The sequence below is a fragment of the Hippocampus zosterae genome, chromosome 12 (genome assembly GCF_025434085.1).
Source record: "Hippocampus zosterae strain Florida chromosome 12, ASM2543408v3, whole genome shotgun sequence".
NCBI classification, from domain to species: Eukaryota; Metazoa; Chordata; class Actinopteri; order Syngnathiformes; family Syngnathidae; genus Hippocampus; species Hippocampus zosterae.
Window position 1 is genome coordinate 9,956,424 of NC_067462.1, and position 16,443 is coordinate 9,972,866.

The following is a 16,443-nucleotide window of genomic DNA, read 5'->3' on the forward strand; positions in this document are numbered from 1 at the left end:
CTTACACAATGACCATATTTCTTTTTAATCAGTTTTTACTTTTCATTTGTAAATGGAATCCAAGTTGGCCCTTGGGCGAGCAATAAAAATAATGTTCAAAAGATGTGACTGCATCACCTTCAAGCGCCGAGGTAAAGAGAGGAAGCACTTGCAAAAGCGGGTGTGGCGGGGGGGGGTCGTAACTCAACAGGAAGCCAAGACAATTAGGCCTAATAACAGCAAGATAGCAATGTAATTTATTTGGCCTTGAAAGCCATTTAAGAGCATATTGTGACACAATGTGTGATTAGGACCAGTATGTTAAACATTTGGCTTTGTGGATGAGCTGTGGTCGGGAGATGGCTGAGTGGAGGTGGAGATGTCGGGGGTCTTATCTGGGCCTCTAGCGCCCCAGGAGGTGTCAAAAGCAACAGGGACCACCAGCCCGTCTGAGTGTTTTGCACCTTGGCATCTGCCACCCCCTCGCATGCTTCCACCCTCTTGTCTCACTCTGGACTCACAGCAAGTGTGGGATAATCTTATTTTATCTGCCTTTCAGACACCCCAAATGGCTGAGATTAAACCCTCCACATGACCCCGAGCAGTGACATGCACACCCCCAGTTTAGTCGAGCATTCCGGGTCAAAGTGAGATGCTGAAATTGATAAGGGGGTGACCTGAAAGGACCGCTTCAAGATTGCTGCCTCTGCAAAGAATCCAAATCTAAATTGAATAAAAATGCTGGCAAAATGTGTGTGCGCACCAAGCTGTCTTCAAGGTTGTTGCGATGCTGTTGTTAGATATTCAGCTGCAGGCGGCGCGCATAAATGTTTCAGTGCCAGAATGTTTGATTAAAAAAAAAAGAAAAAAAAGGTGAACGTGGTCCGAGGAGCTCACAATCATGATGGAGTGTTCTTGTTTAAAGATTTAAATACTGCAGCTTCCGTATGAAGTCCAATCAACATATACTAGCAGCTTGTCACATAATGCCTGTGATGATCTCTTTGAGAGTAAATGTACAAACATCTCACAGCTGGAAATGGCATCACATCTGTAACAGCAGGCGACGTTCATTTTCTTTATGTGTTTCCAAATGATGCTATATGACACGTTGTATTGTCTTCAGCAACCGAGATGGTACTTTGTGCTTTTTCTTATTTTCTTTTTCCATTTACCGGGTAGTCTCAAGTAGTATTGAATTTAGTAGGAAATTGTACCAGAATTTTAAATATATATGAAATTGTAATAGGGGACTGAAATTGATAGCAAGCTCGCTGTCAATCAACAACTACTTGGAGAGACAAATGGATGGACGGATGAATGGGTAGGTAGGTAGGTAGGTAGAGTTAGGTAGGTCGTTATACTAAGTTTTTCAATATAACCACAAGCCCAAATATGTTGCGCGTTCCCAAGCTGCATGCTGAAAACTGGAACCCTTTAATAAAGGTGAAGAGAAGCCAAAATTACACACATTTAATCTAAAATTATCCCGGAATCTGGGCAGGAAAACAAAACTGGGGTGACAATTTGTCAGCAGTAGGTGTGACATGTGGGACGCACTCCAAAAGGTGGGCTTTTGAGACATTTGCTCCCTGTGGCATATGCCAGGATTACTGCTTCCACTGTCAACAAATGCTTTCCCTCCCTCGCTGTCTGCCTGCTTGGTGACTGAGTGGGTGTGTGAGCAGGATGTGAAGGTCGCACTATTGGTCTTCCAAAAGAAAAAAAATCATGGAAAAATCTGACATTTGACAGGCTAATTTATAACCACCCATCCCAATTATTATGACTGTCAAAGCAGTATTCTTTTCATTAATTAAAAGCACATTTCTAAGAGAACAGATGGGCCAAGCCGTCCATCCGCTTATAATGCTCTTACTGTCACCACACGTGTCTTAATCAACCCGTGATCTGCATTAATCACATGACTTAAAGTGGCAAACAGGTATCACTCCTTTGTTAGTGTGGCTTTGTTTGCCGTCAGTCCTCTGATGACCTTGTTGTGATGCACGGCTCGGGGAGAAAAACACTCTCGATGTAAGCTCCCTGTTTTTAATGGGGATGCTATTGCCTCAATGAAACAGTCAAATTAACACGTTATAGCGCATTGAGAAAATTAACCTTTTGTACTATACGGTACTTGCAAGTCACATTTCTCAATTGTCAAAAGTAGATACTACCGGGGTAGCCTACTATTTCTTGTGCTTGATTAGTCACCATAAGAGTAAACAAAGCCTTAACAAACCCACATGCTAACATTAGCTTACAATTTAACTTCATTTTATTTTTGGACCCTACAGAAAGTTTCTCAATCTCCTATTGACTGAAATCTAAAATGCACAAAATAAACTCCACATGCTAATGTTAGCTTCAAATGGAGCTTCTTCTAAGGCCTGGACTTGATCGAAACTTCATTTTCTCAGTCTCCTTTTGAATGAAATCCTAAATGAACAAAAATAAACATACATGCTAAAGTGTCCGTTTAAAATGTTGCAGAGAAACTCGGGATTACCCAAAATGAAGAATTAATCTTCCAACTGCACGATGTATTGTTTTTAATCTACAGCTGCTGTTGTTGCTCTGGCACCATCACCACATTGATTTGCGCTTGAAACATTTGATCAGATTAAAATGCGAATCCTCTTACTGGCAAACAACTAATTTGGCTAATAATTCTGTATTAACCACAGACTCGTCATAGCCATCAAATCCTGGATTTTCAGATTTCCAGTCAGCATAGGCCTGTTGCGCTAAAAAAAGATCGTCATGTCTGCTAATGAGGCACACAAGTACCGGTAACTTAAATGATGTTTACCCCCTTTGGCTCAAGGTTCATACATTCATCCAGACTTCATGTAGAGGAGGGCGCTAATGTAAAAATACTTGAGATAAAAGAAAATGACTAGACATTAGGGATCATGTCATTTCCTGTGATGTGTACTCTCAACGTCAAGATTGCACCATCTTGAGCGGCACAGCTAATAATACCATTACCATGTTGTGCTTCCAATATAATCATCCTGTTTGATTGATATAAAGCCACTATAAACATTTTTTTTTAAAAAGCAGTAATGACCTTCAAATAACAGCGTTATGCTGCCGGGTAATAAGGAGAATGGCATAACCTAAAATCACCTAATTTAGTGGTCTAAATTCTAAAATATTGGTGGACAAGCCTGAATACATCTGGTGCCATTATCAGTAGTGCTAAACCTCTTCAAACACCAGTCGTTAGAAATATTTTCTTAATCTTTTTTTTAAACACGCAGTTATGATGATGTATACAAAACTCATTCATGTTGAGGTGGTGTGTTATCACTTGTATGAGTACTAACGTGAAACCAGCCATCCAGTTGTACTTCCATGGTCTCAAAATGATCATATATTTACAAAACAAATACTGGATCTTCGTTCATGTATCTATGCCACAGACCTATTATGGCAAGCAGAACAATTAAATGCTCTTCTACTAGCCACCACTATCTCCATACATTATTATTATTTCAGTACAAATACTTTTTCTGACATTTTGTTTGATGGTTTGCCGTCAGATTGCCATGACCAATAATAGTTGGAAAAAACTTTTTTTTAAATGCAGTTCTAATTGTTAGCATCCCACAGAAATCCTACCCAGTCAGCAAAGGCATCTTGCCTGGATTCGGCATGAAGCTGGCACAGCTGGCCATGAGTCGGCACTGGCATAATGCATGTGGGCCGAACACGGCCCAGGAGTGGCAAAGGAGGCACTGGCTTGACTCTAGCAAACCAGATGAGGGCCAGTTGTGAAGTGAAGTACTTGGGCCAGAAATCAATTTACAACTCCGGCCCGTATATGGCCGGCCAGTATTGAGCCACCCTTAAATGCAGTTTCAGATTAATTTTTTCAACACACAGCCTTGTTTTACAATTACACATCGATGCCGAAAAAACCCGACAATGTATCGTACGGCGTTTTTTGGGGAAAAAAACCAAACATGTTTAGTAAGGCGTTTTTAGCTGAAAGAAACCGTCAATGTATATAAAGGTGTTTTTAGCCGAAAAAAAAAAAAAAACGACTGTGTATAGTATGCTGTTTTTAGCCGAAAAAAACCCCAACCATGTATAGTGAGCCGTTTTTATGTTTAAAAAAAACTTCCATGTTTAGTAAGGCTTTTTAAGCCGAAAAAAAACCTGACCATGTATAGAAATGCGTTTTTGCCGAAAAAAACGACCATGTATAGTAAGGCGTTTTCAGCGCAAAAAACGAACATGTTCAGTAAGGTGTTTCTAGACAAAAAAAAACCAACCATGTATAGTAAGGCGTTTTTAGCTGAAAAAAACCCGACAATGCATAGAAAGGTGTTTTTAGCCGAAAAAAACGACCATGTTTAAGTAAGGCGTTTTTAGCTGAAAAAAACCCGACAATGCATAGAAAGGTGTTTTCAGCCGAAAAAAACCCGGACCATGTATAGTAAGGCGTTTTTAGCTGAAAAAAAACCCCCGACCATGTATATATAGTATGTCGTTTTTAGCCGAAAAAAACCCCAACCATGTATAGTGAGCCATTTATATGTGAAAAAAAAACGACCATGTTTTGTAAGGCTTTTTAGCCGAAAAAAAAACAACCATGTATAGTAAGGCGTTTTTTGCACAAAAAAAAAAAAAAAACAACAACCATGAATAGTAAGCCGTTTTTAGCCGAAAAAAAGTTATGCTGTTTTTGTGCAAACTTGCAGGTATTGTTTATTTCAATATGATCTTGGTGTTATGTTAGCCTAGCATGTGGGCTCATGCTTCGAGTTGTCTCTGGTTCTGGTACAAATTTTGACACACTCAATGTAACACAAAGAATTCCACTTATTTATGTTCATTTCAATGTATGAAGAGAAAACATTGTGACGCAGTTATCATTTTCGGCAAAACATATCATTCATGTTGTGTTTATTAGCGCTAGCAACTAGGATGGAATATTGTGTATTCATTTTTAATTTAAGTTGATTTTGCTATGGAAGAGCAAGCCTTTTAGGAAATAAAGAATATTCACTATGGAGAATTAATTTGGAAATAAGCTTTTTTTTTTTCAAAGATGGTCGCAGTGCTAGCGTGTGTGTGCTAATGTTCAGAGTTGCGTACTGTGCTTGTACAAAATGTGCCACACTTTAACTGAACAATGTTTTCCTCTTTGTCCTGGCATAAAAAAAAATGTCAGTGCAGTTCTAGTTGTTGGCAATTCACATTCGTGTTATGGTGTTTTGTGAGCACGAGCAATGCCTCTAAATGTTCATATTAAGATTAAAATATGGTGCTTTGAGGAGAAGAAAAAAATCTTTGTTGCAGTGAATTCATGTGTCATCATTGTAAAAATAATTTATTGATGCATGTCGACATCCATACACCATTGATTGTTGTATTTAGTACCTCTTATTTCACCATCGAACAGCTGTTTTTTAGTTGAAAAGACATTGAAAGGACAATAAAAGCAGTTTATAGTCAATACATCTTCATCAGATCAGTGCAGCTTTTAAAAAACAAACCAAGATGCGTGGCCTATTCGCATATTGTCTGAAAGAGGCAAATTAGATGTTCACATTTGGTGTATAATCAGCTTGTATAGCACCTATCACCTAACTTTTACAACCATTTTTGTGCCGTCTGTGTCACCCCCTCTCTTTATTGTGTGCTTTTTAACACCTTGCTGCCCCGTCGGGGGAGGCTCAGACAGATTTAACACAAACATTTGCGAAGGCGTCAAGGGTCCTTTGAAGGGCCAAAGATGCCTTTTAATCAGCGTGGGCTAATCACCCATATGCTTGACGAAAGTCTGCTTGAGCTTGACTCATGCTCTTTTGTGCGTCGAGGTGTGTGTGTGTGTGTGTGTGTGTGTATGTGTGTATGTGTGTGTGTGTGTGTGTGTATGTGATGGGAGGCCATATCAATAGCTAGCTTTTTATTCTCTTCCCTTCAAAAGCCCCCCCCCCCCACCTCACAACCTGTTTTTAGAACTATTGTTTGAAAGAAATGTTGATTTATTAAATTGTGGATTACAGGCCAATTAGCATGAGATGTATCCCTGCAACAACACAGCACAAATGACACTTTTGAGCTCTGAAGAGCTACATTAATATTCCTCCCCTGCTATTTGAAAGAGGAAGACAAAGGCACATTCTTGCTCATCCTTTATATTACTCTCACACTGTTTGCACAGAATGATATGACTCGCAGAGAGGCTGAACTCTTTATGAATGTCAAGAAGTGGATTTCTTCTTGTGAGATTATAAAACGCTGCATTTCTCTGTGGAAACCTGAACTTCCCTCTTTAGCTAATCGCCAAACTCAGCTTTTTAAAGCCACTTTGTTTTTGATTCATGACTACGTGTTGGGTTATTGAGGTCTATTGATTACTGCTGTGCTGCTGCTGGTTTTTAGTGGTGAGGATACACCGCATTGCTTGATTATATGCAGGAGAGGTGGTGAATTATTAGTTTTGAATAATGGAGCTCAGCTGAAGAGTGCCAGATACTGTCAGTTCGGTGGTAAACATGAAGCCGAATCACTTCCTATCGTAAAACAAAAATGATGAAGAAGATTCAACTAATAAATGGATGAAATTATAATTGCAAAACCATATTTATCGGTTGCACATTTTGAAATGACGAGAGATTTTTACGTGTTCGAAGACAAAATATGCATGTGCCCGCGGATGATATACATTATGGTTAACTTTGACGGTTGACTGTATTTTGGCAGATTGTGGTTGTAATGACTCACATGCTGGGCCCATTTGACCACCCACCCAATATGATATCTGGCTCAAAAAAGGCTCGAAGCATTCAAAAAGCTGTCATGCAGTTGTACTTTTACATCAGATAATTGTTGATTTGACCTGAAAGCTTCTTTGGCAGCCGCTGTACCCTTTTGGTGGACTCCTGCCAAGCCATCAATGGATGGGTCAGTGCACTTTTGCATAGCAGCCTATGAACCACACACATACACACGTACACATACACAAAACAATAACTGACAGCGTGTTTTCTATCCGTGTGCAACAGCATATTAGAATTTCTGTGTATCTGAAACCTATTCACTCACTGGACACCTGCCCACGCATGAAAGTAGTAATCAATAATTTTGTATTCATGAAAGTTATTCATTTGGCAACATGTTTATTATTGTGGTTGTCGTGATGTGGAATTGCACAGACAGGTTCATTATATTTCATTTACCTGAAGCTGGACAAGAATTGTTCGGAATGACATTCAGGATTACGCAGTACAGCAAGCTCTGGCAACGATAGTCCAACATACTATATGTCTATATATTTTTTTTTTATTAAGACCAAAACTGAGCAAGAATAAAGGCAGAATTGGTGAAATTGACTTCTATTGCATCTCTGTTGCACGGCTGTGCATTTGAAAACAAACAAATGCCATCAGAAACATCTTAATCACATAAATAAGTTAAAATGCACATTGTTCATCACCAAAGAACAAAAGAGTAATATATACTGTGTGAGCAAACCAACAAATATTTGGGAAATATTTGTGAATTATCTGTCATTTATCCTGTCTTATGATCACCACCAAACATGTCTAATTTTATTTCCATGTGATGACATGTATTTCCTTTTGCCTACAAATGGCAAGTCAAACTTGATTTGTGTAGCAGAATCCTAGTTAAGACTACTTTGGGATTGATGGCATGCCAAAAGTAAACCATTTGCCCTACAAACAGCCAGCAGCGGGTTGTCCTCAGCCAAAAGTCCCCACTTTTGGTGGCCTGTGGTGTCAGGCTATTGGTGGACGGAGCAGCTCATTTGCATACAGCCCAGTTTATAGTCTGCTCGCAAGTGTGAAGCCTCCAGTCATTCACAAGCTGAGGTCTGCGCGGGTCATTTGTGATTTACATGAGCTTCTCTCTTTTTTTTTTCTTCAACCCCCTCTTATGACGAGATGGCAACACTTGCTCGCTGCTGCTTTGTGCTGGCTTTAATTATTTACAAGGTCAGATGCACCACGACAAGATACTTCACCTATGAGGAGGACGCACCTGGGACAGAAATAGGCAACCTATCCAGCGACTTGAAGATCGACCCCGCCGAAGGCCATGACACATCCTTCCGCTTCATGCAGGAAAACAACTTCTCCGTGGTGTACATGCGGGAGGCCGACGGGCTCTTGAGCGTGGCCGAACTCATCGACCGCGAGCTGCTGTGTCCTCGTACCCCGCGGTGCTACGTCACCTTCGATGTGGTGGCGCTCTCCAATGAAAAGTTTCAGCTCATCCACGTTGAGATTGAAGTGCGAGACATCAATGACCACGCCCCAACATTTCCCCGCAACGAGAGCACCCTGGAAATCTTGGAGAATTTGCCCCTGGACTCTCGCTTCCCGCTGCCCGTCGCCGTGGACCCAGATGTGGGCGACAACTACATCCAGAGTTACAACATTTCCCCCAGCAGCCACTTTGCCGTGGAGGTGCGTCAGCGGGAGGACGGTATCAAGTCCGCCGAGCTGGTGCTGGTGAGGGAGCTGGATCGGGAGATGGAGGATTCCTACCTGGTGGAGGTGACCGCCACCGACGGAGGCGAGCCCGCCAGGTCGGGCTCCACGACAGTTCGCATCAAGGTGCTGGACTTCAACGACAACGGGCCCACTTTTGAGCACGGCTCGCTGAAGGTGGAGCTCAACGAAGACGCTCCGGTGGGCCACCGTGTAGTGCGGGTGCACGCCTTCGACCCCGACGAGGGCGTCAACGGCCAGGTGATGTACGCCTTTGACGACATCTCGGCAGAAGCCGCCCGCGTCTTCCACATCGACCCGCACACGGGTGACGTGACGCTAAAGGCCCGCGTGGACTTTGAGAGGCGGCGATCCTACGAGCTGCGTGTCAGGGCCTCCGACCTGGGAGCCGATCCTTCGTCGTCCAGTTGCAAGGTCTCCGTCGAAGTGGTAGATGTGAATGACAACGCACCAGAGATCAACATCAAGCCCATGACCGCCAGCGCGGATGACGTGGCCTACATTACGGAGGCTGCGGCGGCCGAGAGCTTCGTGGCCCTCATCAGCACTTCAGACCTGGACTCTGGCTCCAACGGCTATGTGCGAGTCAGCCTGCTGGGCCACGAACAGTTCACCTTACAACAAGCCTACGGGGAGACCTTCATGATCGTCACCACCTCCGTTCTGGACCGAGAGAGGATCCCTGAGTATAACCTGACTGTTGTCGCTGAAGACTTGGGCAGCCCCCCTTTCAAAACAGTGAGGCAGTACACCATCAGGGTGACCGATGAGAATGACAATGCACCCCTGTTCAGTAAGTCAACATATGAGGTCGCAGTTATAGAGAACAACATTCCGGGTTCTTACATCACCACCGTAGTGGCCCGCGATCCTGATATGGGCAAGAACGCGAAAGTCTCCTACAAGCTTCTGGACTCGGAGGTTCAAGGTGGGTCACTGGTTTCCACCTACGTGTCTGTAGATTCCCATACAGGCTCTCTGTACACAGTCAGGTCCTTCGACTATGAAAGCATCCATGAAATAGAGCTGATCATCCAAGCTGAAGACAAAGGGTCCCCCTCACTGTCAAGCACGTCAACAATTAAAATCCGCGTGGTGGACCAGAATGACAACTACCCATATTTCACCTTCCCCGTGCTGTTTAACGACTCGGCCGATATCCCGCTGCCCTTGAACGCCCCTGCTTCATATTTAGCTCTGCGCCTCTCCGCCGAAGACACAGATGACGGCGTGAATGCAGAGCTGTCCTACCACATGTTGCAAGGTGACCGAGATCTTTTCATTGTGCACAAAGACACCGGTGAGATCGCCCTCAAGCAATGGCTGACGGCCCAAACCGGGGACATCCTGGAACTGGTCGTGGCCGTTAGCGACCGCGGCCGCTCGCCTCTCTCCAGTAGCGCCACCGTGCGCTTCGTGGTTACCGACGCAGAGCCCGTCGGGGACCGGGATGTGGTGGTTTTGCGTTCAAGTGACGAGGAAGGCCTCGTGGAGGGCTTAGATGGCTCGCTGGTGGTCATCATCCTGCTCAGTGGCGGGTGCGCTTTGCTACTGGTGGCCATCGTGGCCGTGGTGGTCACGTGCAAAGCAGGACGTGGCGGTGCAGGTCCCCCTAAAAGGGAGGCCCGCCTCAACTTGTTTGACAGTCGGCCCCCTCTCGGGTCCACGCATGGGAACATATACTCCGGCCAGAGAGGCTTCTTCCTGGAGCGGACCTCATCAAGCTTGGATGACTCCAGCTTATATGAGGAGAGGAGCAATGACTCAGAATCAAAGGTGACTTTTTCACACTTCTTTTAACACAATTTTGTACTTTTACTTTTGTATCTGAAAATGACACAAAATGAAATCTGTTCTTTTTAGGTCTTCCTGCCTTCAAAGCACTTCCAAGCACCATCCAAATGGCAAGCCGACAAGTATTGCTTGCAAGTGAGGTAAGCGAAACAGGGCACGAAATCACCAGTTCCCTCCGTTACAAAAAAAAAAAAAGATTTAGTTCTTAGTTCTACTCAGTTAGCGAGGTTCATGGATCCCTCAAACATATTATCGCACTGGAAGGATTGTTTTGGCCAAGATGTATTACCTCTCACTTTACGTAATCTGAATTGTACGCAAGTGGCAACATGCTGTAGTTTAACGTGATGACATTTTCTTAAGCCCATGCACAAAGTAGTTATTTGTGCGCCATTCCTATCTTTGTATTTTTTTTAATATCTTTGTGTGCGCGTGTGAGCACGCATGGGGATGGGAGGCTGGGGGGTGGGGGGTAGTGGCTTGTCTCGTGTGAAATTAGGTCGTCAGAGGTTATATTAGGAAGGCATCAATAATCAAACCAAATGTGTTGCACTGGTGGCTTACGGTGTCTCTGTGCTGATTTGCAGCACGGGCAACACCGACCAGCTGAGCGTGAAGGACAGCGGCAAAGGGGACAGCGACTTCAATGACTCCGACTCGGACATCAGCGGAGACGCTGGCAAGAGGAGCTTTAGCACCTTTCACCCAAGAATGAAAAGTAAGCTTTGACCATCCTTACGCCTCCCTCAAAATAAACCTGCACAGTGTAATAACATTCCATTTAAACGCTACTGTACAGTATATTAAAAAAAAATCTGCCACTGCAAAGACCAAATATGAATTATGATTCTGTTAACTCGAAATTGACACAACATGAACACATTTTAATTTAATACCAAGACAAAGAGTCAAATAATTATAATCCTATGAGGTTCATTCGTACGATGAGTTCATCTTTGCAATTTTATAGTGGTATAATTAATACAGGCTAAGTACAGACACTAGGAAACACTGTTCAATTAATAGTCCTAAAAACTAATCATTATTATCTTAAGAAAGAACGATTGTATCTCTTTTGATTGTGTAGCTGTCCCCGACGAATCGTTAGTTTATTGTGTAACACGCGCATGCCAGAGCCACTCTAATCGCAATTTATCTCATTCGTCTCCAGGTTCATCTAGCATTGCTAACAGCTTAGCGGGGGATTGCCAAGGCACCTACTGTGCGATACCGCCACAGTGCTTCAAGAACCCCAGAGACTTGGCGTACGCTACCGGCTTCTCCCCGGCGACTCTCTTCAATGATCTGCATGGCTTCGCCCACACTTGGAAGGAGCTAGGCTACGCTACCAATCCCAAGAAAACACGAAATGACGGCATGCAAACCTACACCGGTAGAACAGGAACCCTTCCGCCTTACCTGTCCCAGGTGCAGAATGAGCCCAAGGTCCACAAGCTGAGCCCAAATATTGTAACGGTAGCGACGGAATCAGAAGTGGCGACTATGTTTTGAGTTTTAACCACATGTAAACTGTACATACTTGTAAAAAAAGTGCTCTGCGTTGATTAGCCTTCGCTCATGTATGTCAATTTGTATATTTTTAGTGCTGCTTTCCCAATAAATGTGTGATTGTAAAAACTCTTCAAGCTTCATTCACATACACATACAGCTCGTTCTTCCCAGAGTGTTTCATTCGAATCAATATAAATATTTCATGACGTGCTTGAATACGTTACAAACAAAGTAGATACAGCAACATGCCGAGACAATTTCCTGTGAATCTTTCCTCCAAAGACCGAAAGACAAAAGTAAATATATATATTTTTAAAATAGGTATGAGACATGAATACATTTCCATACAGGAAAAACACTTTAAATGATGTAAAATCCTCTACGTGCCTACCATTGTTTTGAAAACACATTTCAATGTGTGTCCACTTCAGCACAGCTGGAGTCATGCTATTTATCACCAAATAGCTTTGGTGATAAGTTCCTTGAGATGATTTATGTATTCTATCTTTTCGTGATACACTATCACCTTCAAAGGCCTCAGAAGATAAAAATCAAGTGGGCTGAAATGGGCCACTCCACAAGACCGCACCGACAAATTCAAGCATCTGGCAACTGCTGATCTTAGCAATGGCGCATGTAAATACCATAAAGGGAGGGAACTCGATTTTTTTTTTGGGGGGGGGGGATTGGGAATTTAGCATCCTCATTAGAACGGCTGGAAAAAAATTCTTCTTTTTGGCCACCTTTGTTGGACTCGTCCAATCAGGATTAACACTTCTGAAATGTGATTGGCTTCAAAACAATGCCCGTCATTCATATTTATGAAATCTCTACACTTTTTGCATGCATGGACATTTATGGAGCACCTTGGATGAAATAGTGAGTACATAAAAAACAAACAAAAAAAAAAAAAAACTATCCACTAATTCCCAGATAATCTCCCAATGTTGTCAAATCACCAATATGTGTCCCAAATAGAAAATGTCGTTCTTCCTGAAGGATTTGTGCAGCTAACACATATTTTTTTGTGTTATTTTTCCAGATAAAAAAACAAAACACTTTATTTGATGGTGTGCTGTAACATTTCTGTCTGTAAAATATGTGCCTTGATCTCAAGAAAAGTTGGGAAATGGTTTGTTAAAAGAATGGTTTGTTTGATTCTTCTGTTTTTTTGGGGGGTGTGGGGGGCGTTTTGCTACGCTACTACAGTAGGTAGCGCACAGGCGCACAACACACCGTAGAGGGAACATTACACACTACTAACGTTTAGGTGACAAGAGTTTCATAGAACATACTGCAGCTATAAGATCACTCTAAGAGGAGGTTTCACCTATCTTTGATGCAAGGACATTTGTAGTTATTTTATTGTATTTTTTGAATCACTTTTCCTCATAGCCAGTGGCTTTGAAACACATGAATGTAATGTCTATCAAGGAGCTTGCTTTCAAGGACCAGCGACAGGTAAGCTTATCCTCGACTGCTTGCAGCCTCAACAAGGCTCAGTGTACAATCTGTCATATGCATCCTTGACTTTTTGAGGTTTAGTTGGGAGCTGAACGTGTATTTTAGTGGACAAATCCTTCTTGGTTTAAATTGTGGCCTTGGGCGGACGAACACGTTTTCAACTTTGTTTTGACTTTGTCTTCCAAGAATTATTTTGCTATACAGTACATTATATGTTGAAAGTATACATTCCCTAAACAATGATGTAAAATCAACTGGAGATTTAAACAACTGTATAAAGCCCATTTTGAAATCGATCTCGGGGACAAAGATAAATCACCCCCCCCCCCAATACAAAAATAGGAGCATTTCAAGAACAACATAATGAAATATTTGGATTATACACTCAAAACTAACCTAGAAAATGTTGTCGGCGACTTTGTGAATGCATTTTTGTTTTATTTTGATGCAGACCAGTGTGATATATGATATATTGTAATTATTAAGTGCACAGTCTGCATGTGTTACTGCACCGTTTGTGTTACAATATCAGTTGTACAAAGGTGACTCCCGCAATATCGATATTAGTTTCGTAGCCCATCTATGGCGTTCAACATTATATGTTAGCATGAGGCTAGCGGACTTTTGGAAGACAAAGCGATGTGGTTTGGTTAAATATGATGAACACAACACTTTCACAAATGTCCTATTTTTGCTTGCAGGACAAAAAAAAATCACCCTGAGAAACTTTTAATTTGGGGCACTTGTAGGTCAAGGTGCTTGTATCTCTTCATGGATTAAAAAAAAAAGGTTTTTCTTTCCCGATTGGCTGGGAGAAGCTTCGGAGTGAGCTTCTTCTGCCTCAAATGAAATACTCAGCATGTCATTTTGACTCGTACTTAAGGTACCGAATCCTGTTTTTTGCCCCATAAGGGCTAATGATCGCTTATATTAGTTTGTCCTGTTCCATTCAAAATAAATAAATAAATAAATAATAAAGTTCAACTAAATGAAGCAACGACGTTTACGCTTCAGTTGTCAAACGCAAGCGAGCGACACGCCTTCGGAAGAAAATCTATTTTCCAAATGAAACTCCTGCTGGAGTTTGCTAACATGCAGAACTCTTGTCCCAGTTGGAATCGACATGATCAAGACGGCAGTCAGTGATGATCAGATGGAAAATCTCATGCTGCTCCATTACCCGGGAGACGGCCTTTGAAGACTCCCAGGTTACGCGGTTGAGCGTCTTGCATGCAAATGAGGGCGGAAAGTGCGAGAAAGAGTCATTATAGGGCTGTGGTTTAAAAAAAAAAAAGCTGCAGGCTGCTGTCACTCTTGCATGCCATCTTTTATGTCATTTACATTTGTGTACACAACTATGAGGCAAAAGTGTAAACCGCAGCTGTGAGTGTGTTGTGGTTGCTCTTTTATTTCTACAGGTGAGCAGTCGAGAAGAACATCCAACGCACGCGTTAACATGGCAGACCATCTTAATCATTTGGGGCTTGGGCAAGTGCCCTTAAATCTTAATTTGCCAGTTGACCGAAACAATTGAATGCTTCCAACGTTCTGACAGTTCCAGAAAAAGGCTTATTATGAATGTTTTAATTAAGTTGTGACTTTAAAGGCATCCTTAGTCATATTAACGTTTACAACTTTTTCTTGTGAGATTCAAACTTTTCTCTTTTTTTTGTAAATAAATACATGGCTTGTTTTATGTAATATCATAACTTTTCTCTTTAAAAAAAAATCAACAATTGTCAATTTAACTTAAATTATACATTTTGAGTCTCAAAATAAGAAAAATGACCAAAAAATGACATTTGGACTTTTTCTGAAAATTAAGTTAAATTAAATCTGCCGTTTTTCCTAATAATTCTTTTTTTGTGACCATGATCTAATAAGATTCTGAATGTGATTTTTTCTCCCCCATTTTATGATTTTTTTTCCATTAAAAATAAAACTTGTATGTAAAATGTAAAATTGAGTCTTTTTTCTCAAAAATATGATGAACGCTTGTAAAATTATTACTTTTTTTCCTCGCAAAAAAATGACTGTATTTTAAAAAAATAAACCTTTTGTGCACAATATTATGCTTAAAAGAAGATGAAAAATAACATAAGATTTGGGGGGCAGGGGGGGGGAGTTTGTCATAAAATGTAAAGAAATCGCAAGTCTCATAGGATTTCAACTTTTCTTCTTGTATTCCACCCTTTCCTCCAAATAATCTGCTTCATTCATTTTTTTCTTAAAAATACAACTGCTACTCTCATAGTAACATTCACTTTCCATACTCCTCCGTCGGATGTTCTCAGACCGCTCGGGTGTACCTCATGTTGCGTCTGGTGAGTGCACGTATAGGCGATTCAAAGACGCCATTGGAAACTCGCACAGTGTGTCAGTGTGTTCTGTCCTCATTATCTTTTAAGGTCACTTCCAAAAGGCGCCTTGCGAGGATAACGAGCATCAGACAAGCATTGTCACAAATGACATGATAGCTATCTGAGGGCCACTCCAGAGGAGATAATCATTTCCAGAACTGCCGCCAAGGAGCTGAAACTGACGACACATTCAACCATTTTGCTTCTTTTGCGTGGGTGGAGAGAACTAAAATGGGCAGAGAGTTGCGTTTGGTTGGCATGAGCATAAATAAGCAAAAAGAAGCGGCTCTTTTATCATTCGATACCAGTGATAAAGGCACGGATGGAACGGATTAGATGCCTTTTTTTTTTTTTTTTGAATAAAGCTCCAAACAAAGCTCCCGCATCATTGCAATATGCCTCATGGAACTATATCCGCACCGTATATATTTGACATCTCCTTCACTTCCAGCATGCAGACTCGCTTAGTTATTAACTCTCATCCAGGCTTTGAAGGTGGATTCAGGGCGTGCACACACACACACACACACGCATACGTGTTTTGGTGCATTTTCAGGACGTCCGTTTGTTCACCCGACATATGGGTACATGCCTTTCCCGTGGTCCTACAGGCTCCAAAAAAATATGGTAACCATGAAAAAAAATCAGGAAGACAGCCATCTACTCAGATTTTGGCTAGGACGTAATTTTTTTTTGATTTATGACAAAACTACTACATATGAGGACATTGACAGGTTTTTGTGTATTATGGAGACAGTCACCTCAAACACACTACCATTTCATGTTTTTGTGAATTTTGAGCCCCCTAGATACACATCATGTTCAAGTATATATGA

The 16,443-nt window shown here is 41.9% G+C and overlaps 1 protein-coding gene and 1 long non-coding RNA gene across 2 annotated transcripts in view; both read left to right on the top strand.

Moving 5' to 3' along the window:
• The window catches only part of LOC127611827 (uncharacterized), a 46,028-nt gene extending 45,345 nt beyond the window's left edge, over nt 1–683 (top strand). Inside the window, exon 6 of the long non-coding RNA XR_007965471.1 lies at nt 539–683. This is a non-coding gene — a long non-coding RNA (uncharacterized LOC127611827). The remainder of the gene's footprint in view (nt 1–538) is intronic.
• A 6,973-nt stretch (nt 684–7,656) lies between these two features.
• pcdh8 (protocadherin 8) lies at nt 7,657–13,241 on the top strand. Its single transcript, XM_052082539.1, is given in 5 exon segments — nt 7,657–7,864; nt 7,867–10,253; nt 10,341–10,411; nt 10,859–10,989; nt 11,443–13,241. Coding segments are annotated over 5 exon segments (3,138 nt in total). The 3' UTR covers nt 11,784–13,241.
• The last annotated feature ends 3,202 nt before the right edge of the window (nt 13,242–16,443 follow it).